Source organism: Sapajus apella, unplaced genomic scaffold (genome assembly GCF_009761245.1).
Source record: "Sapajus apella isolate SASKATOON/1434 unplaced genomic scaffold, GSC_monkey_1.0 scaffold106, whole genome shotgun sequence".
Taxonomy (NCBI): Eukaryota; Metazoa; Chordata; class Mammalia; order Primates; family Cebidae; genus Sapajus; species Sapajus apella.
Genome location: NW_022437046.1, coordinates 2,308,946 through 2,330,521, shown reverse-complemented (window position 1 = coordinate 2,330,521; position 21,576 = coordinate 2,308,946). Strand labels below are relative to the sequence as shown.

General features: G+C 59.2%; 1 protein-coding gene across 6 annotated transcripts; it reads right to left on the bottom strand.

The window, feature by feature from the left end:
• Window positions 1–356: 356 nt before the first annotated feature.
• On the bottom strand, window positions 357–21,048 carry RELT (RELT TNF receptor). Of its 6 annotated transcripts, XM_032259006.1 has the most exons (12): window positions 20,817–20,949; window positions 12,842–12,927; window positions 8,594–8,663; window positions 7,171–7,245; window positions 6,875–7,041; window positions 6,572–6,651; window positions 5,344–5,601; window positions 3,921–4,001; window positions 3,523–3,604; window positions 3,094–3,351; window positions 2,542–2,740; window positions 813–2,383 (listed from the first exon to the last, which is right to left on the bottom strand). In XM_032259006.1, the coding sequence occupies exons 3-12, from the start codon at window positions 8,636–8,638 to the stop codon at window positions 2,336–2,338; spliced, it is 1,293 nt and encodes a 430-aa protein (XP_032114897.1). In that variant the 5' UTR covers window positions 8,639–8,663; window positions 12,842–12,927; window positions 20,817–20,949; the 3' UTR covers window positions 813–2,335. The 6 variants fall into 6 exon arrangements, with proteins under 6 accessions (XP_032114898.1, XP_032114897.1, XP_032114896.1 ...); XM_032259007.1 differs by lacking the exons at window positions 12,842–12,927; window positions 20,817–20,949 and adding an exon at window positions 20,457–20,782 and having other exon boundaries at window positions 357–2,383; XM_032259005.1 differs by lacking the exon at window positions 12,842–12,927 and having other exon boundaries at window positions 20,817–21,048.
• Between the last annotated feature and the right edge of the window lie 528 nt (window positions 21,049–21,576).

Below are 21,576 nucleotides of genomic sequence, written 5' to 3'. Positions count from 1 at the left end.
CATCTGCCCCCAGCCCTGTCCCCAGGCCATGTTTCCTCCTAGCCCAGTCCTGGTCAAAACACCCACCTGAGTGCCTGTAGGCCTTCTTGTCTCCAGGTCTGTCTCCTGAGAGCTCCGGGCCTTCACATCTAGATGCTGCAGGACGTCCTCCATGGCTGTGTCACAGGTGCCCCCAGGACTGCTCCTGTTGTCCCACCCAGCTGGCCCTAAGCCCCTGACCCATTTCCCATTACCAAACCCTGGCACAGGGGTGTCCAATCTTTTGGTTTCTCTGGGCCACAGTGCAAGAATTGTCTTGGGCCACACATTAACACTACCAATAGCTGATGAACTGAAAAGGAAAAGCAAAAACAATCTCAATGTTTTAAGAAAGTTTATGAATTTGTGTTAGGCCCTATTCAAAGCTGTCCTGGGCCACATGCGGCCTGTGGGCCAGGTTGGAAGCTTGCCCTAGGAATCTTCAATGGAGACTCTCCATCTCTTGCCTGGGTGTGGCACCTGCTCCTGTGGCTCCTCTCCTCTCCACACATGCCAGGCAGGAGCTGAATGCTTCGGAGGTTCCCCAGCATCTTGGCCTAAGGCTGAGGTGCCCACCATGTGTTGGTGCCGGGCTTTGCTATGCTGTCCCTCTCAGTGGAACACATTCCCTGGCCCACGTGTCTTCCTCATGCTCATTCACCTCCGGGGCTCCACACAGCTACACTCCCCGATGCTGCACTGGCCGTGTGGCTACGGAACCCTTAAAATATTCGAGTTCTAATCAAGATGTGTCAGATACACTCCAGATTTCAAGGCAAAAGCAAAAAAGCTCATTCACAATTTTTATACTGATTTTATATTGAAATGAAAATATTTTGGATAGACTGGGTTAAATATAAAATTAAATTCACCTGCTTTTTTACTTTTTGAAATATGGTTGTCAGAAAATTTAAAGTCACATATGTGGCTCATGCTATTTCTGTGGGACAGCCCTGCCTATAGCTAGGAGCTTTGGTGAGAACCAGATGAGGTGAGGGCTCTCCTCTGGGCCTGCTTTCCCCACTGCCGAGGCACGGGAGCTGCGAGGGGAAGGCAGCCGGTCACAGTGCCCAGCACAGGAGAGAGAGGGCTTGACAGGCACACGTGGAACAGGTAGACAAGCTGGGAAGGGCAGAGAAAAGGAGCTCCTCGTGACAGCACTTTCCCACCTTTTATTATTCAACAAATGGAAGGGGATGGAGACACAAGGATAGGGCAACAGCGAGTTTCAATAAATAAGAGAAACAGGACGGACAAGCAGTGGGCCCACGCCTGCATGGCCCCACATAAATAAAATAACTAGGTTGCTGAGCCACAGTGGAGGTCGTGGCTGGGCCCAGCAGCCACCTGCACTGCCCAGAGGCACTGGCACCACAGGGACGCAGAAACCACGGAGGCCCGAGGTGCGCTCCAGCCCTGCCAACACTCTTCTCCCTAAAGCTCCTGAGACCTTGGGGCTGGTGGGCAGGCTGGGGCTCTGCACCACAGTCCTGCCGGGATCAAGTCTGTTTTTTTTTTGGTTTCATTAAAAACAGCTGGGTCGGAGGGGGACAGGCACATGCATTAAGCCCCTTCCTTAGGGAGAGCCATGGATGGACAGCCCCGTGGGGCCTTGAAGGTGGAGGCCCTGGAAGCAGCAAAAACGGGGCTGGATAAAGCTACTCATAGGAGGGGTGGTAGAGCCCAGCTCCCCAGTCCCCACAACCCAGACCAGAACCTACAAAGAGCTGGAGAGGCCATGGATACTAAGACGTCTCTCCCCACTTCACAGTCAGAAAAATGGACCTGACAATGGCCACAGATGGCCCAAGATTAGAACCCAGGGACTCATTCCCCCATCCCAGAACTTCTTGTTGCCCCTTCCCTTTACAGTACCTGCCGGAAGAGGAGGGGGAGGCACATCTGCCCTAGGGCCCTGGACGGAGGCAAGGGCATGGCTAATTACCAAGGCATGGGGCCAGGGGTGACAGGCACAGCCCCTCCCCTCTGCCAAGCCCAGCCCTCTGGTGACACAGAGATTCCCATGGGCTCCTAGGATCTAGCCAGGGAAGGCACAGGGGCCAGGGCATCCTGCAGGGGAACAACCTGGCAGCAGGGCTAGGGGCAGGGCTCAGTCCGCTCCTGCACACAGTGCCCACCAGCCACCTGCCTCCTTGCTGGGGCGGACACTCCCACCTCCAGGCCTTGGTCTTTGCTGTGTTGTCTGCTGGGCCATTGCTTCTTGGTCCTCACAGTCCTAGCTGCAGCTCCACCTCCTCTAGGAAGCCTTTGGAACCTCCCAGGGCAGGGCTGCAGTGTCCTCAGACTAGACCGCCCCTCAGATGACCAGGTTGCTCTCACTTAGCCGGACCACATAGCGGTTCTCCTGGTGGACAGGGGTGAGGGGTCAAAGCTGAGTCAGGGGCTGGCTTTCAGCTCCAGGAACATGACCCCTGCCCAGGGCCTGCCACACTTCCACCCCTGCCCCATCTTTGGTCAGGGTTGGCCCAGCTGCCAACAGATACCTTTCTCTTTGGCCCTCACCTCGGCCTTGTTCTCTGCTGGGGGCTTCAGCCACTTAGTATGGCTTCTGCCGCTTCCTAGCAGTGCCTGCTGCTCAGCAGGGAGGCCAGGTTGCGGGGAGTCAGGAAGATCACCCCCAAAAGGTCCAGCCTCCGTGATGGTCTTCACCTCAGACACCATTGAACTTGTCCGCTGCTCAGGAATTCGAGCCACACGGAACCTGTGAGGAGAGTGTGGCAATCATCCCCATTAGCGGGGATCCCCAGGCACGGAAAAGGCAGGACCTGCCCAGGGTCACACAAGAAATTCATGGACCAAAGCCTGAGCCTGAGAGGCCCAGGTGCCACAGGGGCCAAGATGCTGCCCTAGGGACACAAGGGCTCCATGTGAGACACCACACAGCTGGGAAGTCCTGACCTCTCTGGCCACCCCCATTTCTCAGAGAGACGTATTAAGGACAGGGCTCCCGCTGAGCAGGCTGCTCAGGGCCTGAGATGGGGCCCTGCCTCCTCCTCCCGGCCCCCAAGGCTGTCACGTCTTTACCTGCCCCTGCTGCGTCTGTGCCCACCTCACCTGCCCACAGACAAGATGGTGATCTCGCCCTGGCGTCCTGCCTTGGCCCCAGCCTTGGGAACCCTGGTCGGGTTAGGCAGAAGGCTGGGAGCAGGAGCAGTGGCAGCTGCAGCCTCAGGGGACAGCAGCACCTCAGGCCACTTCTTCTGGCTACAACGGGAGCAGCAGGGGCCAGAGAGCGAGGCCAGGCCCTGTACGGTGTGGAGGTGGTGGCGGTGCGGGCAGATATGCGGCACATTCGGGGGCGCTGGCGGCAGCCTGTAGGGGGCACAGGCACAAGTGGCCACAGGCCAGGCCAGGGGCAGGAGACCCCAGCAGGCAGTGGAGGAAACAGGGTTACATGAGGAGGGAGACCCAAGCAGGAGACCCCCAGGAGGCAGTCTGGCTAATGTGAATTTTGGCCCCATCGTCTCCCACCAGCCGACTCACTTGGACACAGGCCTGTGGCTCGTCTGCACCAGCTGTTTGCTGTGGTACTCTTTCAGCAGCTCCTCCAGGGCCGCGGCATTCTCTGTGGGCAGCTGTGGTCAGACCCCGGCTCTGGCCATACGGGACACGCCCCCTACCCCCTGCCCCAGCAGGAAACCTCCCACCCCTCCATACCACCCATCCCAGCCTAGACTGTGTGTCTTTTCCTCCCACTTCATCAGGCAAGAACGGGAGGCAGAGGCGTACACTCCTGAGTCATAGAGTGCCAGGCTGCTCGAGGCACCCCGGTAGGGAGGGCAGAGCAAGACAGGGCTCTGCCCCCTTGTGGCTGCCTCACAGGTTCCTGGAGGAAACCCTCCTCTCCTGAGCACTGCGATGGAGTCAAACCTTCTCCTCACCTTTCTTCTCTGTGATCAGGCGCACCAGGACCCCAATGGTGTCCTCATTGGCGTCCTCAGCCCGGTAGGCAGGATTGATTCCTGGGGAAGAGAAGGGCCCTGATCCTCAGGAAGAGGGGGATGCCATGCTCCCGAGCTATACCATAGTCTGCCAGCAGAGGGCAACCCTGGCCTTCTTGAGGGCCCTGTGTGTGTGTGTTCAGGTGACAAGTCTCCCAGAGCCCTGCAAATGCGGGATCCAGGCTCAGAGAAGCCCATATCACCTTCACGACTCTACACCACTGCTTCCTGCACCCAACAGCCCGAGTGCATAGAGGCTTCAGGGCCATGTGAACTCCAGTCACTGAAATGAGGGGCAGGGCACGTCAGCTTCTTCTGGGCCTGTACTATCTCCTCCTCAGCCTGAAGGAGCTGTGGGCCATCTCCCTACCCAAAACTCCCCAAATCTATAGCAAACTGCCATTCCACGGCCTCTCTGTACCGTGCCCGGTCTGTGTAACAATTTAACTGCGAGCCCCTAGTCAGCTTTGGGCTCAAATCTCAAGGGTCTGAGAATGGGCCACAATGATCAACCCTGGATCCAACAACAAACAGAGCTTCTGGGACTTGCACCCAGACAGCAGACAGCAGTTAAAGGAGGTCTCTAGGAAGACAAGTACAGTCTCAGGCAAAATGGCCCTGAGTCACCACCTTCCTTCTTGCCGGCCCAATGCTCCTGTCCCCCTGCTGCCCCCAGTGTCAGGAGTTAGAAGGGGCTCCGGCTCCCATACCAGCCCAACAGCCCAGGGTGCTGGCATGGGAGATGCCATTTCATTCAATGACGTGGCCACAGGCTCCCGTGGGCCCAGGGCAGGGTGAGTGCACGTGGGCCCCTGCCCTGCAGGGAGTGGTGGTGTGGGGAAGAAGGAAAGGGGCCTGGGGGTGGGGGTGGTGGCACACGCCTGTCCCTCCGGTTCCAGGCCCTGTAACTCAAACCACAGCCTAAAACCGAAACCTGAGCCCCTTGTGGCTCCTGCCCAGGACAGGACAGCTGTCCTGCCAGCCCTCCTGACACAGGGCACACCTCCCCCTCCAGGCCAGAGGTCAGAGGTCACCTTGAGTACCTCCAAGGCCATCTGACCCTGGAACCACACACACAACTGTGGCCTCCAAAGAGTTCAGATCCCCACATCTAGGCAAGGCTTCACGCAGGGTGGGATCCTGCTGAAGCCACCTGCTCAGCTGTGCCACCTCTGCTCCGCCCCCATGGCCACACCTTGTCCCCTCATCCTTCCTCCCATTTTGTCAGTCTGCAGCTGTCACCTCCCAGGCCTCTCCCACTCAGTCCCGAGGCTAGGCAGGGTTCTGCTGGCAGGCCCCAAGTGGAACTGGGGCTGGGCTCATGCCTGCTGTCCTCCCCACCTGGACCCCAGTCGGGCCTCACCACTGCCTCCACCTCCAGGGCCGGGCCCGACCTCCTTGTGCGCCGTACAGTGGTAGCCCTTCCGCTTGAGGAGATTGCACACCAGGATGCCCAGCAGCCCCATGAGGCAGAAGACAGGCACGATGGCGATGACGGCGTACTGGGCGGCTGTCTCCTCTGGGCCACCCGCCCGGGTGCCATTCCCAGGCTGCCGCATCTCACCACCGCCGCTGGCCCCTGCTGCCACCTCCACGCCACGTCGGGCCCGCCGCCCCCACTCTGAGCAGCACAGATGATGGAGGCAAGACAGAGGCAAGAGCGACACAGACACAGAGAGACAGGGGCCCGGGGCCCGAGTCAGCCGGGGCTGCAGGAGAGCTGATGCGCCCAGGGCAGCCTACTCCCTGCCATGCTGGGGATGCAAAGGTCAACCTGCTGCCCTGCTGTTTTCCTTTCTGGACTTCGAAGCATCATCCTGAACAAGGCCTCCTCAGGATGGCCAGACACCCAGCCCCACCCTCCGCTCATGCTGGGCTCAGGGGAAGAGATGGCACACGGGGTGCATGCCTGGGCACAGGGACGTGGATTTGCCAGTGGCCTTGCCATGAATCAGTGCCTCAGGGTGACACAGCGGCAGGAGGAGGTATGCGCATGTGAGTGTGTGCGTGCACTCACTCATCTGCATGGGTGTTTTTTTTAGGCAGTCTTGCTCTGTGGCCCAGGCTGGAGTGCAGCAGCGTGATCACAGCTCACTATAGCATGGAAATCATGGGCTCAAGCAATCCTCTTGCCTCAGCCTTCTGAGTGGCACCACCATGCCCAGCTAATTTTTTATTTTGATTTTTTGCAGACATGGTCTTGTTATGTTGCCCAAGCTGGTCTCAAAGTGATTCTCCCGCCTTGGCCCCACAAAGTGTTGAGATTACAGGCGTGAGCCACTGCACTTGGTTGGCATGAGTCTCTGAGGGCACGGGGACAGGGGACAGGTCAGCATGTGAGTCCCCAGCCACCAGCTGTGACTGCCACCTGCAGGAAGCTCTCTGCCACTTGGAAGCATAGTGGGCAGACACAGCCAGGGGAGTGGCTGGCTGTGCCCTGCTGGACACCCTCTGGCTACACGCCCTGCCCTGGACTGGGAGAAGAACCCCACTGCCCCCACATGAACACTGCAGAGGCTGCTGGGCTCCAGCTCACTGGCCCCCTCCTGCACATACCCCCACACCAACCCTAGCCCCAGCCTGCCACTCACCATCACAGCCACGAGTACCCAGAGGTGCCCAGGAACACGGTTGACATGGAACATGGGGGATCCCCCAAGGCCCAAACCATCTGTGAGGAAGGAAGATGCCACTGAGGCCCAGGAAGTTCCCCCAAACACTGTCCTTAGGAGAGGCTGGATTCCCTCCTTCCAGCCACCCTCACTGGTCCTGCCCCCTCCCATTTCACAGATGGGAAGACCAAGGCCTGCTCAGGGTACAGTAAGGCTGGAACCCCAGGATCCAGGGTCCTGGACACCCAGCCAGGAGCCCTCCCTGCACTCCCCTTGGCTTACCCAGGCCGGCAGTCTCCACAGAGTGTATCTCGAGTCGCTGTGCCCACCTGAGCCTCCAGCCTCCTCCGAAGGCTGCAGCGGGCATGGGGCTGGCATGGGCTGGAGCCCCATGCAGCTGAGAAGGTGCCTGGGGGACAGGGCCTACATAATGTGTCCTGCCCCGGGTCCTGTGGGAGGTAAAGGGTGAGAACACGGCCAGTAGCCAAGCTGAGGACCCTTGGGGGGTCAGGCCAGCGACTCTGCCCCTGGTCCTCAGGGCCTTCCCAGGACAGGCAGGAGGGCAGGGCAATGCTCACCAGGTCAGGCTCCTCCCCAGGTGGGCACTGCCAAAGGGTTGTTGAAGTCAGGGTGGCCAGAGGCCAGGGTAGCAGCTGGAAGAACAGGAGGCACTGAGGGGTAGACGGTGCTGGGGTCTCTGGGGTCATCTATCCCCCACCTATTTCCTGAAACCCCAGTGGTGGGGACCACTGACCACCCAGGGCTACCCCACCCGGGTTCAGGGACATACTCTTCTAACCTCAATCCCTCACACTTCGAGGAAAACTCTGTCCTGTCCCAGACCTGCTGCATGGCCAGTACCTGGGCAAGGACAGAGCCACATCCGCCTTTGCAAAGTGCTGGAAAGCCCCAAACACCACCAGAACAATGAAGAGGAAATGCTTCCGAATCCTCTCTCGTATTCTGTTCCGCTTCCTGCGGCCTTGGGTCCATCCCTGCCCTCATCACAGCTGGGCACGTCATTAACCAGCCTCATTTATCATCCCTGGAGCCAAGTCCGCAGGTGGTGCTTCCTATTCCGGGCCCTCCCCTCAGCGAAGTCTCCAGGACCACATCCTTCTCCGTGACTTCCCTTCGAGGCAAGGCCACTCCATTCACACCCACACCCAAAGAGGAGACATATCCCAAAAGCAAGCTCCATCTTCTCAGTGTGTGTCCCCAGCCCATTTCGCTAGGCGCTCCCTCTGCTTCCCATTCTTAGGAATGACCTGTCTCTCCCGAATCACTCTTGGAGGAGACCTCAGTCCTCCAATTCAGCCTAGACCGGATGGGGCCACCATCAGCTGCCCTGGAGATGGAATGGGGACCTCCTCAGACCCCAGACGGGCTCCCAGAGCACCTGCTAAGGCTGGAAGGCCTCCTATACACGGAACAACCCTTGGCAAGGCACAAGGCCAAGTCTCACCCTCTCTGAGCTTCCAGCATCACAGCAGAAAGACAGGCCCCGGAGCAGATCCCAAGATGCTTCAAGTCTGTGATGCAGACTCTGCTGTAGCTCTGGGCAGCTGGCCTGAGCCTATGATCTGGGACTTGGAATCTGGGACCCCCCAGACCAATATAGATCTTGAACCCCAGCACCTGAGGTACTATGGCCCTCAGATTCTACATCCGAGGACTCCTTTGCCCAATTTCTTCTTGGCACCCAGGCTACCCTCCAAGCTGGGCTCTGTTCTCATCCAGCCCACCAACAGACAACTTGCCCTCAGCCATGCCTGCCTCACCAATAAATGCCTGCAAGTCCTTCCTTCTCCATCTCCCTGACAAACCTGGGTGGGCCTGGAGGTGCTTCCCAGGGTCTGACTGCCTCAGATTCTTCAGCAGCTGAGTAAATGAGCCCTGTCCTGGCAAGGGGTTCCTGGGGAGTGTCTGCACCCTCTTGCTGGAGAGCTGCAGCGCTGAGGGTGTGGTTTTTCTCCTTCCCAGGGTCCATCTCCAACTCACCATAAGGAAGCAGGACAGGGACCGGCACAGCAGGTGTGGTATCATCCTCAGGCTCCCAGCAGTCACTGGCCTAGGGCAGATGGAGAGGAGGCTCGGCGGAGTGGCAGGGACAGGCAGGCAGCTGCTGTCCCCTCAGCACCACTTCCAGGATGACAGGACTTATGGGGAGCGGGCAAGGTACTGCTGAGCAGGCAGGGCCCAGGTAGGTCTGCTCCATATCCCTAGGCACATGCCCGGGCAGAGGGGGCTGCCTCACCCTTGGGGGTCAGATGGGAAGGCAGAAGGAAGCCTCTGCAGGCTGGGAGGCTTCTCAGAGGAGGATGGGCTTCCTTCCCTTCCTTAAACTGCCAGGTGACCCAAGGCACCAGCAGGGGAAGGAAGCACATGTGACGGCCTGTGGTGATGATGACAGGGTTGCAACCAACACACAACACCCCAGCCAGGAGCCCTCCCCGCAATGCCCTTGGAGCCCAGACTCCACACTCCAGCCCAGTGCTCCAGGCTCAGGCTCCCTCACCCCCTCCTCCTCCTCACAGGTCTGCAAGCACGCCTGGCCTCTGCCTTCACTCCCACGGGTTCTGCTCCAAGGAAGGCCTTTTCCCTCAACCCTTCAAAACTCAACACAAAGGCCTCTCTTATCAGAAGCTTCTCTAGAAACTTTCCCCAAAGTGGGTCCAGCTCCCACAGCTCCCTATCCCATCTAGGTCCTGGTCCTTCCACATGGCCACGGTCCACACCTCTTCCAGGAAGGCTGACTCCACCCTTGAGGCTGGGACATGTCTGGTCACAGTTCTGCCCCGGGCAGACCTATGGGGCTGCGGTGGTCACAGCAGCCAGCGTTCGGTTTTTGTCATTTCTCCAACACCTACTGCGTGCAGGCACTGGGGAAATCGGTATAAACAAGACAGACAGGATCCCTGTTTTCAGGGAGCTCCACCCCAGAGGAGACTAACTGCAAGCACAGAGAGGTGCCCCCACCAGCTGGTGGTAAATGCCAAGAAACAAAATAAAGCAGAGTGGGAGTGCAGTGTGTGATACTTCAGAGAAATATCCCTTGTGGCTCCGCAGCCTACCGGTCTGAGGCTGAGGCCCCCAGGCCCAGACAGCAGCCTGCACTGGAGAAACCTCTAGCCAGTGGATGAGGCAGACACTGCAGGACGAAGGACTCACATCAGAAAGCAGGAAGGACAGTGGCAGAGCCAGGAAGTCTGCTGTGGACCTCCTGGAGGCCTGGCTTCAGGCGCACGAGGAGGGAAGCTGCGCTCCTCAGGGCACACGCAGCCTCTTAAGCCCAGGGGCAGTTTGGGAACCCAGCCACTGGCTCAGGGACCCCACAGGCTGAGGCCCCCAGCTGACTCCAAGCCCGGTGAGGTGAGAAAGCGCTGCCTGTGGTAGGTTCCAGGTCACTCAGAGCCCTCTCCCTGAAGCCTGCCCGGCCTTCCCACCTAGAATAGCAGCACAGGAAGCTGATCTGTCCACCCACCCTCCCTCTCAGCAGAACTCGGAGGGGCCCAGGCTTTGAGTTACACTCGGGAGGGAGGTGGCACGGTCACATCATCTCGGGACTCTCCAGGTCACCAGCAGCCACTCTGGGTCCCAGGCCAGCTCAGGGGAAGCCAGGGACAGGAGAAGGCAGGGCCACAGTGTAGGGTGGAGGACACACCTGGCAGTCAACACCCAACAGATGGCACCCCCAGGCCATTTGGGGAGTGTCCCTAGTACTGCCTCAAATTTGGTGGCAAGTCTTCCTTCCAGTTTCTGTCCCAAAGTGTCTGGTCCCCTTGCAGGTGCCCAGCTCCCACCTCAAGTCTGTTTTCCCATGGCCCCTCCCCTGTCCTCTGAGGGATCTAACCCACAGACCTGACCACAAGCCCCGAGTCCTCAGGCTTCACTTCCCCACTAAGCCTGACTGTGTAGTACAGAGCCCAGGGGAACTGTGACCAACCTGACAGCCCAGTCCCCAGCTCCAGCACCCCTCCATGTCTCCAAGATAGGCCCAGAGGGCTGAAGCAGGGGTGAAAAGAGGCAAATTGACCACAGCAGAGAGCCTTAGAACCACCCCCGACCCTGGGTCGCACCTGCTAGGCGTCCTGAGCCCACAGGGAGCAGCTGCTCATCTGCAGACAGATGCTGTGTGATCTAGAACCTTCCAGGAGGAAAGCAGGGTCCAACGGCCCAGACTCAAAGTCAGCGAGGGCCCACTCCAGCACACGCACAGACACTGCCACCTAGGGCCTTGCGCCTTCTAATTAAGCACCTTCTCATTACCCCAAACCAGTACTTACTCTAGTCTGGCTGCCTGGCTCCCACTCAGCCCAGACTGAGCCCCCGCTGGACTTGCCCAGTCAGGCAGAAAGGCCTGGCGCGCACACATGTCCACACCTGCTGCTCAGCACCCCCACCCCCTGCCCCAGGAGGCCTCGACGGTCTAAAACAGGCCTGCATCTGTGACCAAAAAACAAGTTCAGATGGAAGCCCCTCAGCTGGGAGGGGATTTGTGAAGACCCCCATATCTGCCTCTGCCTCATCCTGAAGGCTGGGCAGTCAGTGAAGCCCCAGAGCCTGGGATACCTGACAGAGGAGAGCCACACCCACACCGAGCTACACTGGATGGGGAGGAGAGGCCCCATGTGGTTAGGGGGAGGTGCAGAGCAGAGACGGAACTCAGCTTAGAGGCCACTCCTCCAGCAAGTCTCCTAGCCTGGGGCCCAGTCTCTACTGCCACCAACTCCCTGTGGGACCTTCAGGTCACTGGGTCTCAGTTTCCACATTTAGAAGATGGGGATGTTCATGGTCCGTCTCCCATGGCAAGGCTGTCGTGAGGTTTTCTGGGGGATTTGTTCTGTTTTTCTTAGACAGTATCTTGTTCTGCCATCCATGATGGAGTACAGTAGCATGATCACAGCTCACTGCAACTCTGAACTTTTAATCAATCCTCCTGCTTCAGCCTCTTGAGTAACTGGGACTGCAGGCATGCCCCACTGCCCCTGGCTAAATTTTTAAATTTATTGTTTCCAGACAGGGTTGGTTGCCCAGGCTGGTCTCCAATTCTTGGGCTCAAGTGATCCTCTCGCCTTGGCCTCTCAAAGTGCTGGGATACCAGGTGTGAGCTGCTGTGCCCAGCCAGTCACGGGGTTTAAAGGAGGCAATGAAGCTAAAGTAGGTCATGGGAGTTCCTCCTCCACAGCCCTTCTCCTCTGCCCTGCTGGCGGAGGGCTGTGATTAAGTATTTGTTTGCTTACTTGTTTATTCCTTGCTCCCCCACCAGACAGGGGTGAGGGCAGCAATGTCTGTTTTATTTGCCACAAAACTCCACACCCAGCCCCATGTCTGAAGCGGGAGGCCTCCAAACAGGCTCATGAGGTGGGGAGGGCTTCCTCAGACTCAGCCCTCCAAAAAAATGCCCAAACAATTAGAACCAGAAATTCCCTGGAGGAAAGCCAACTAGCCAAGGCCATGACCAGGGCCTCAGGCTGAGGGCCCCGGACCGTGGTGGCGACCAGAGGCGGTGGAGCCCCAGGGAGGTGCAGCCCCGGAGGCCTCAAAGAAAGAGGAAGCTGTGCCCAGGCCACAAGCAGCTTCCCCTTTCCCAGAACTGAAGCTCACTGGAGTCACCAGGGCCCTGCCACACCACTCCCCCTCCCCTAGGCAGGGCCCTCCCCTTCCCTACTGTCCCTAAGCTCTCCCAGGGCCTGTGCACATTGCTCCTGCCCCTTTGCCCCATCCCTGGCCTCCAGCTCAGCCCCACCCTGAAGCCTAGGTATCCTGACACCCAGTTCTGGCCCTGGCCCTGGGCCAGCTCCCACCACCCTCAGGATGGCGTCCTGACATGCCCCGCCAACCTCTCCCACCCACCAGCCTGCCACACTGAGCTGCTTTCCACCCTCACAGCACAGCACACTGTACCTGCTGTCAGCTCTCCCCGCATCGCTTGGCCAGTACTCACTCTTCCTTAGAGCTCAGCTCAAAGTCACTTCCTCCTGGAAGCTCCCCCACCCCCACCTCCCCCTCAGCATTCATGGTACCATACAGATCCCGTTACCCAGCCCCTTTCTCACCACAAGCTGCCCCCTCCATGCCCAGGGCTGAGTTGGACTGGTATGAGCTGATCTGGGGGAGGAGGCAGAAAAGGCGCTCTCGGTAGAGGGCCCAGCTATGCCAAGCAAGGAGGGCCAGAGAGCAGGCTGAAGGGGAAGGAGCCGAGAGGCAGGGATGGGCTAGAACCCAGATCTGAACCTTCGGGCTAACTTGGGGATACAAAGTGTGGGGTATAGTCCTGCTCTGCTCTGTCGTGCACTGGCTCCGTGGCCCACCTACAGAGGGCTGTAGCGAGGCTGAAAGGAGAGAATCACATTACATACTCCGCACAGGCCTGGCACAGACTAAGCATTCCCCACACTTCGCTGTGCCTCAGTTTCCCTACGTGTGGACTGAGGGGAAGGGCACACGCCTTTTTACATTCAGTGCCTGGCACACAGCCTAGTACACAGGTGGTACTGGGTTCCCCCTGGTGGGGATCTGGAGGGTGGGAGGGTGCAGGAGACGGGAGGAGTCTGGGAAGGTTGGTGGGCAGTGCTCAGGTCACACCAAGGCTCAGCTGCCTGCCAAAAAGCCTCCACTTCCCCCTGGGGCCTATGGGAGCCTGGAAGGGTTAAGCTGGGGGAGGGAGAAGAAGGAACAGTTTGGGTTGTCTGCCAAGGGAGAAGGAGGTGGGGGCCAGCACCCACCTGGAGCACGGCAGGTTGGGAGGCAGCTACTCTGCTTCCCAGACAGTGGATCCTGAGCCTGTGGACCTCCCTCTGGCCTCCAGAGGCTAGGGGTTGCCTGGAAACACAGCTGGACACAGGTCTCCCTTGGCGGTGGCCACACCCAAAGCAGGAAGACAAAGGCCACCCATCAACAGAGAAATCCAGGTTAGCAAGGAGCCCAGCGGTTCCCTGGCAACTGGGGCTGAAGTAGAGCAGTGCCCACACTGGGTGGCTTTCCCTCCTCCACACTCAGGGGAAAGGAACCGACCCGGCCCTGTGCAGGCCGGGCCCTCGTCCTGGGTTGCTGCCTTTCCTCGCCGGAGAGGTGAGCATTTCTACTGCCCAGCTGGGCAAACTGAGGTCAGGGGAGGTCACTTGCAGGGGTCACACAGCCAGTAAGAGGAGGAGGAGGAATGGAGCCCAGGACTGTCTCTTTCTGCCTCCTTTCACCCTGTAACTTAGCCCAGGACCTGGCACATAAATGTCCTTGTAGTGTTTGCCAAACTGATGGTGGCGGCTAGGAAGCTAGTAGCACCCAGTAGGTGGCTCAATCGAGGGTCTGTTACTAAGGACCCAGGTGGGCCCCAGCAGAAGGTGCTGTCTGCACTGCCAGCCCATGGGGCCTCTAGGAGTTGCCTACATCTATACTCATTTGCATATTCTAGTCTGTGCCAGCTCTGGCAGGAAAGGGAGCTGGGAACTGAAGAGGCAAGAAGACCGGGGAAGTCTGGGAATTCCCAGAGCGGGGAGGAAGAGGTCCCAGGGCAGAGCCCCAGCTCACTACGGCTGCTGCTGGGAGCCCAGAGATGAGTGGAGGCTGGCCCAGGGCCACTCAGTGAGAATGCCCCACTCCCGCCCTCCCCACAGCCCTGGCAGCCATGAGCTCCCAGGTGACCACGCTGGGGTATGCACCCCTCAAATCCTAGACCCCTAATCCTATACCACTTCATGGCTAGGCAGCAGCTGCTCCCCAGCCCACCCTCAGCCGCACCCCCAGAAGCTGGGCACGGTTCTGCAACTCAGACCTCCTGGCTGCCCCTGGGCTTCAGTGGATCAGGCGGATGAGGTGGGGCTGAGGCTGAGGGGGGTAAATTGGCCCCTTGAGGCCAAGAAAAGGGCTGAGGTGGCCATATCTGGCCCATCCAGCTCCTCCCAGTCTGGGTATGGTACAGGCACAATCCTCACCCCACTTCCTGGGCCGAGTATAGGGCTAGAAGAGGGATGTCTGAGATCAGACAGTTGTCTTGGGCAGAGGGGGGGGCTCCCTAACCTTCCTCACTGAGCACACCACTGCCCTGTCCCCTTCCCACTCCAAGCTGGGTCTCACTGAACCCCTCCCTCCAAGACAGGGTTCCATGCTTCACACAGAAGAAACTGAGAATCAGAGAGGCGAAGTGTAATGACTTCATGTTGAAGGAGATGAGGTTTACATACCCTGGAATAGGGGCAACTGGCAGGCGGCTCTTGCCTGTGCAACGCAGACCTGGTATCTCCGCTGCTTCTAGTCCACCATCATCAACCTCTCAGCACCAGGGACAGCCCTGCGTTGCCAAACCTGGCCCTAAGACAGGACAGCAATGGGTCTGGGAGGGCTGAAGGACACCTCACTGCAGCCCTGGCTTATGCTCTGCTACTTCCTCCAAGAAGCCACCTTTGCCTCCTGCCCCACCCATAAACCTGATCCCGAGTCCCTAATGTGCTCAGCACAGGACCTGCCCCCCAGTTACCATGACCTGGAAGACCTGGGCAGAAGATTTAGGAGGGACAGCCCTGGTGTGTCCCATTCTCCAACTTTCCCCAGACCTGGGGTGCTGGGAAAGAGGCCCCCCATGGCCATCCCAGGTGAAGCCCTACCCAGCAGAGTATGCTGAGGACTGGGGTCAGCGCATGGGCAGGGAGGAGACGAGTTTGGAGCAGTCCACCTGGGTTCAGACTCTGGCTCTGTCACTTTGTGGATCTGTGGCCTTGGGCAGGTTACTTACCCTCTCAGCTTCAGGGTCTTCCTCTGCAAACAGGGGTGCTAGTCCCTGCCTCGTGGGATGCTAAGGGCTCTCAACACAGCCCCACGAGGGCCAGAGGAACCCAAGCTCAAGACCAAGCAGCAGCCAGCCAAGCTCACTCAGAGGTTTGGGTGGTGCAAGAGTGCTTTGGGGAACTCCATGTAAATCCTGGCAGCACAAGTGCAGGGGCCTCAGCCTCTCTGGGAGGGCCCTGCGTGCTCATGTCCCAGCCCCTGTACAGGCCTGCATCTACCTGCTTCCACACCAGCCAAGGCCATGGTCAGGAAGGTAAAGGGTAGCTCAGCAGTCAGGAACCCAGCCCCACCTTCTCAAGCTTGTCTCCCAGTGACACCTGTGCAGCTGACTTCGTGGTGTGGTGGATGGAGGGACTCAAGAGTTCACAAGCAACAGGGGCTCTTATAATCAGGCCTTGGGCCAGGCACCCCCTCCTGCAGGAAGCCTCCGCAGGCTCCCTGTCTAGAGGGTCCTGTCCAGGCTCCCCCTCCCCCTGGCCATCAGTTTTCAGTCTCCCTGGACCTCTCTAGAAGGGGTGAGGCTCTTTGAGGGAGGGAGGGAGGGAGGGAGTGGGTGCTTGGAGGAGGCTGGGCAAGCAGAAGGCTGGTGGTGTGGGTGGCCAGGGTCCTCCGCTCTCACTGCTCCTCCTCACAGGGGATGCCCTGGGTTAAGCGCAGGTCCTTCCTTGGGAGCCCCCTACTACTCTTTCCACCCACACACTCAGACCCCGCCTCTCACTAGCCGTAGAGGTCCCTGCTGTCTCCCTCCGTCTGTGACAACTAGCCAGGGCAGTTGCTCACAGCCACATGGGCAGTTTATTTATAGAGCTTTCATCTTTCCCAGGGTGGCCTAGGAAAGAACTCTGGCCTTCAAGGCCAGCAGACCTTGGTTTGGATCCCAGTGACACGGGGGCCTGGCAAGTACCTCCTCTCTCTGGGCCTGGGTTTCCCTGCCTGTGACTGGAGGAAATGATGACCCCCAGGAGTATAAGGCTGAGGATGTGACAGCCTCACAGGCCCTAATCCCAGGGATGGGCACAGAGTAAGGATGCAGCATCAGCTCCTGTCCTCTCTGCCACCCCAGTCCCACTCAGCAGCACCAAGCCTAGGCCCAGACAGACACGAGCTCAGCACACAGTGGGTGTTCTCTCTGTCCAGAGACCACATCCCTGCTCCCTCATCAACTCTAAGTGGGGAATGGGGCCAGACACACCCTGCTGGGTGATCTCAGGCAAAACCCCTTCCTCTCAGATCCTCTCTCCTGCTGACCTGGCAGAAGGGCTAGCCCCGTAACAGAGGGAGTCAGCTCCCACCCAGCCAGACCAGGTGCTGACCAGCCTGACCCTTCTTGGGAAACTGATGTTAGAATTGTCAGACAAGCCCCTCAACCCTCACCTCCTGCCTGGAGATCAGGTTGGGGACTGAGCAAGAGCTGGAGTGCCTGACTCCAACATGAGCAGCCGCATGACTCAGCCTAGGGCTGCTCCCTCTGTTCCGAGTCCAGATTCCCCCATACCAACTTGGAAGGGAGAGGGCCTGGGTCAGTGCTGTTGTCAGGAAATGCTGGGCTCAGGGCCTGGTGCACAGCAGGGCCTGAGCAGGGACAGTTTCCTCTACTGGCTTAGGATGTCCAGGATCATGACAAGCACCACACTTGCCCCCTACCCATAGGAGTGGCCTTGCGTCTTTGCCCCCAATCCCCAGCACACATTCTGCCTCAGGCCATGGTGAGCACCAGAGACCTGGGTGCAAACCTCCTGGTGCCTCCCAGCACACAGGTGCCAGGATCCTAAGGCGGCTGCACTTCCTCAGGAAGAGGCTTTGCCAGCACAGAGACAGCAGCTGGAGGGTGCAGGCTGCTGGCCACACTGACCCCACCTGGCTGAGCATGTGGTGCCCATAGATGCCCCGCACCTGTGCCGATTCCGCAGCAATAAGGGAAGGCACCCAGCAGGTGGCCACAACAATGAAGAGAGTTTAATTTCCTCTTCAGATGAGGTGGAGCTGGGGTTATTCCCTGGATGGCCAAGAGGGTTCTAGAAAGAGGGAAGCAAAGGCAAGGTAGACAAGGCATCTGGCAGGGAGAGGCAAGGGTGAAGATGTAAATTCTGAAAGGCCTTGGAAGGAAAGGCTTCAATGCAGGTGAGGAGTCTGAACTATACTTGTAGGCGAGAAGCAAGAGTTACTTTAGAGAGGTCACTCTGGCAGTGTGTAGAAGAGCTGACGTGGAAGCAGAGAAGCTGGAACCAGAGCCCCGGCAGGGATAGCAAGGCCAGAGCTGGAGTATGAGGCAGGCCAACACTGGGAAGGTGCGTCTTGGGCCTGCTTCCAGTGCTGGCCGACCTCCAGCCGCCAGGGAAAGTGCGGGCACAGAACGGTGAACTCAGGTACCTGGTCTGGAGGGTGAGAGTTCTTGGAGACCTTGGCTAAGTCCCTGAATTCTCAGAGCCTCAGTCTCTCCCTCTGTAAAATGAGACTGGGCCTGACCCTATAAGTAGGGGCAGGTGTTGACCGGCCCTCAATGTCTCCCGTCCTTGGCCAGACACAGACCCCTGCCTCCGGCAGTCCCAACTGTGGCCACAAGTGGAAACCCAGCCTGGCCCCACTGTCATCCCCAGAGGCCCAAGTTCCCAGAAAGGTTTGGCTTGGCCAGGGCACAGGCTGAGGCTGGGGGCCCTCCTTCAAGGCTGGGATAAAGAGAAGTTAACCCTTCCCCTCTCACTCCCCCTCCCAGACCCTAAGCTATTTCCACCTCTTTGCTGGGAGTGGAAATAACTCGGGCTCAGCCCCTAGAGACCACAACAGCTATTTTCATCAGCCCCAAGAAGCACAGCTCCAGTCACTGCAGAGAGGACCAGGGGGACACCCTGACCCCTAGTTCTAGTTCTTGGCCAAGTGACAACAGTGGTCAGAGCCAAAAGGGGTCTCTGGGAAGAACAGGGAAACCGAGGCCCAGAGAGACAAACTGAGCAGGGACAGTTTCCTCTACTCTTTCTGCCCGAGAGAGTACGGACCAGCTCAAGGTCACTGGCTGTCTGCTCCCCACCACAATATGCAGATGGATTTGGGGAAATTCCTCTAGAGCAACTGCAAAGAAGGGGATAGGGGTCTCTCAAGTACGGTGAAGGTCACCTGGGACTCTCAATTGTTACTAACTCCATATACTCTTCAAAGCCATGAGAACACTCCCAAAACCAGGTGCAGGGTCTAAAAGGCAGGGGACAGGTCTTTCTGGTGATGTTTGGTTGGGAGTGAGGTCTGGGGAGGAACAGGAAGACCATGTAACCTGTCCATCCCCAATGTTCCAGGCATGTGTGTACACACACATCATACTTAGAACCCTGGCAAGGCCACGCCTACTAGCCCAAGTTTGAGACACAGAAGCCCAGGAAAGCCATGAGCAGTTATTAGGAAGGTGGGTGATCCTCTCTCCCAGCATCTCACAGGGCTCTGGGGTCAGAAGACCCAAATTCCAGTCCTGGCACTGTCCTGACTCTGTATGACCTTGGCCAAGTCCCTTTGCTTCTCTGAGCCTCAGTTCCTTTCTCTGAAACAAAGTCATTACATCTCAGAATCACTAGGAAGATTCAACAAGACAGAACACCATGAGGTGTTCACAACAGTGACTGACACTGTCCCCAGCCCTGTCCCCCACCACTATAATGCAATCAGCATTTTCAGAAGATGACAGCAGAAGACAGAACTTCCAGATCCTAAAGCAAGCGCCACCCACTCCTAAACTAGGAAGCCCAGCTTCCACCCACCCTGCATGAACTCCACAGACCTTCGTATGGGAGTGGGGCCTCAGAAGGGTCTTGCCCAGATGGCGAAGGGGCCCCACTCTAGCTCTCTAGCAAGAACTTAGCCTCCCAGACCAGAGACCACTCCAGGGAAACAAGTTTCTGTCCCCTCTCCCCCGACCCAAGGAAGTGAAGAAAAGAACACACCTAGGCAGAGAAGTAAATGTCTACAGATTTGGGGATCCTCATTGCCTATGGATCCATTTCATGACAGAGGACTGGGAAGCCTTTGGGTGGAAGGCTAACATTTCCTGGACCAGCTTTGGAGAAGACTGTGCTTCCAAACCTATCTGCAGCCCCTTGGCCACTGTGTCCCTAGCAGAAGCCTGCCACCCCCCCTCCCCACCCCAACACACACACACACACACTGCAGTCTTTCTGCCTGAAGGGAGGGGAGAACACAGACGGTTGACCCAAAAACAATAGAGGATCCCAAAGGGATGATTCACAGTCCATTCAAAGCCCAGCACCTCAGTGTGCAGCTGGAGAGACTGAGGCCTGAGCCGAGGGGGTAGGGGTTGGGTTTGAGAGCAAGATTGTGCCTGGGCCCACTGAAAATACAGGTTACACAGAGGCAGAGCTTTGTCAGGTGTAGGGACTTCAATATGTGAGTGTGTGGGAGCAGGTGGGGGAGGCGCTGAGACTACCATAGGACCTCTCCCCTGCTGCCAGCTGGGCCACCCCACCAGATGTTGCCCAGCCTCACCTCTCTCCCTCTGCCAGGGTCCATCTCCTCACTGAACTCCTGAGGGGAGCCCTCGTGGGGACAGCCCTGGAGAGACCCTTGTCTCCTGGCTCCCCAACTTCCTCATTCCGCCCCCCGCCCCCCCCCGCCGCCCCGCGTCCCGTCCCTCCTCCTCCTGCCTCTTACTCATCATCACCCTAGGCGCACACACACCTGACACCACTTGACCCTACACGCACACCATGGCGCCAGCGAGCCCGGCTCGTTCTCAGTCACTTGGGCTCCTCTCCCTCTATTTCACACTCACAGTAACGGGTCGCCCAGGCCCTGCGCTTGTCGCGCCCCAGGCCATGCACTCCGTGACCCAAGTGACCCCGGGTCTCTCCCTCACACACAACACACGCACACACGCTGCCTGTCTCCCACACACAGAGCCCCTCTGTGTCGTCCGCTCGGCCCGGCGTCACCGCCCAGTGTCCCAACCACACGTTCGCCTGGCCAGGCCGCCTCACGCGCAGTGTCACCCACAGTCACGGGCTGACACAGTCCTGACCCCCCCTCGGCCGCCCCGCGCCGCAGCCGCGCCGAGGAGCCGCTGTCCAGTCCGCACCCCAACCTGGTCTTGGTCCAAGTTTCCCGGACCGGGGGCGGCTCCGGGCCCCGCCTGCCCCTCACACCGCAAGTTCCGCTGCTTCCCTGCGCGACCCCTGACAGCCACCGCGCAGGTCCGGCCCGGAGTCGCGGCCGGAGGACCCGCAGGTCCCGCGGCTCTGAGACTGGCGGGGGCCTGTGCGCGGAAGGCGCCGGGACAGGAGGCGGGGAGGGGGGTGCTAGCGGCCGGGCTGCGGCATCCGCCGCGCCCGCGAACTTCCTCAGAGACGCGGGGAGGCAGGGGGTGCCACTCGGGTCGGCATCCCGACTGTGGCCCGGCCGCGGGGAACGGACTGTGGATGGGGGCTCCGCGAGCCCTCCTTACCTGGCCGCGCCTCGGCAGCTCCCGCTCGGTTCCCCGTTCAACTCCGCGTCCCCACCCGGCTCGGCAAGCGCCCGGGCGGCCGCGCAGCCTGCGCGCCTTTTGAATGAATCGCCAGCGGGGCCGGGAAGGTGCGCAGCCCTGCCCCCGCGCGGAGGCCGCCGGCCCCGCCCCCGACGTCAGAGCCCAGGCTGCGCCCCGCCTCACCCCGAGCCGCGGAGGGGCTCGCCGTTCTCCCGCCGGGCCGCGCTGCACTAGGTCGCCCTCTCTCGCGCTCCCCGGAACTGCAGGGGGCTGCGCGGGACTGGGCGGCGGGGCCCAGAAAGCCCCTTGGATCTGCCTCTTCAGGGCTCCGAACCAAGAAAGGAGGGGTTGTGCGAAGCAAGATAAAGAGACTGGAGACTTCGATACTCCTCTGGGTCCTTTCACCATTGCCAGTGTAACTAGAGCCACCTTCTGCCCCTTGCTGGGCCTCATCTTCCTCCTGCCAGTCGGTGGCAAGGAAGAATAACCTCACTTTGCCTTGTTGACGAGGCCGAGGCCCCACCCTAGAAACCCTAATTGGCGAGCAAAGGCCTCGTGAAGGTGAGTCTATAAAGGACGCCCACCTGGTGGGCTCCTGCGCATCCTTCAAGGCCCAGTGAAATACTCCGGGAGGGGTTTCCTGCCTCCACTCCCCACTCACTGCACCGCTTCTCTCTGCCAGGGTAGTTACTGTTTCCCTCCAGCAGGACAGGTGACTCAGTGCTGCCCTCCCTACTAC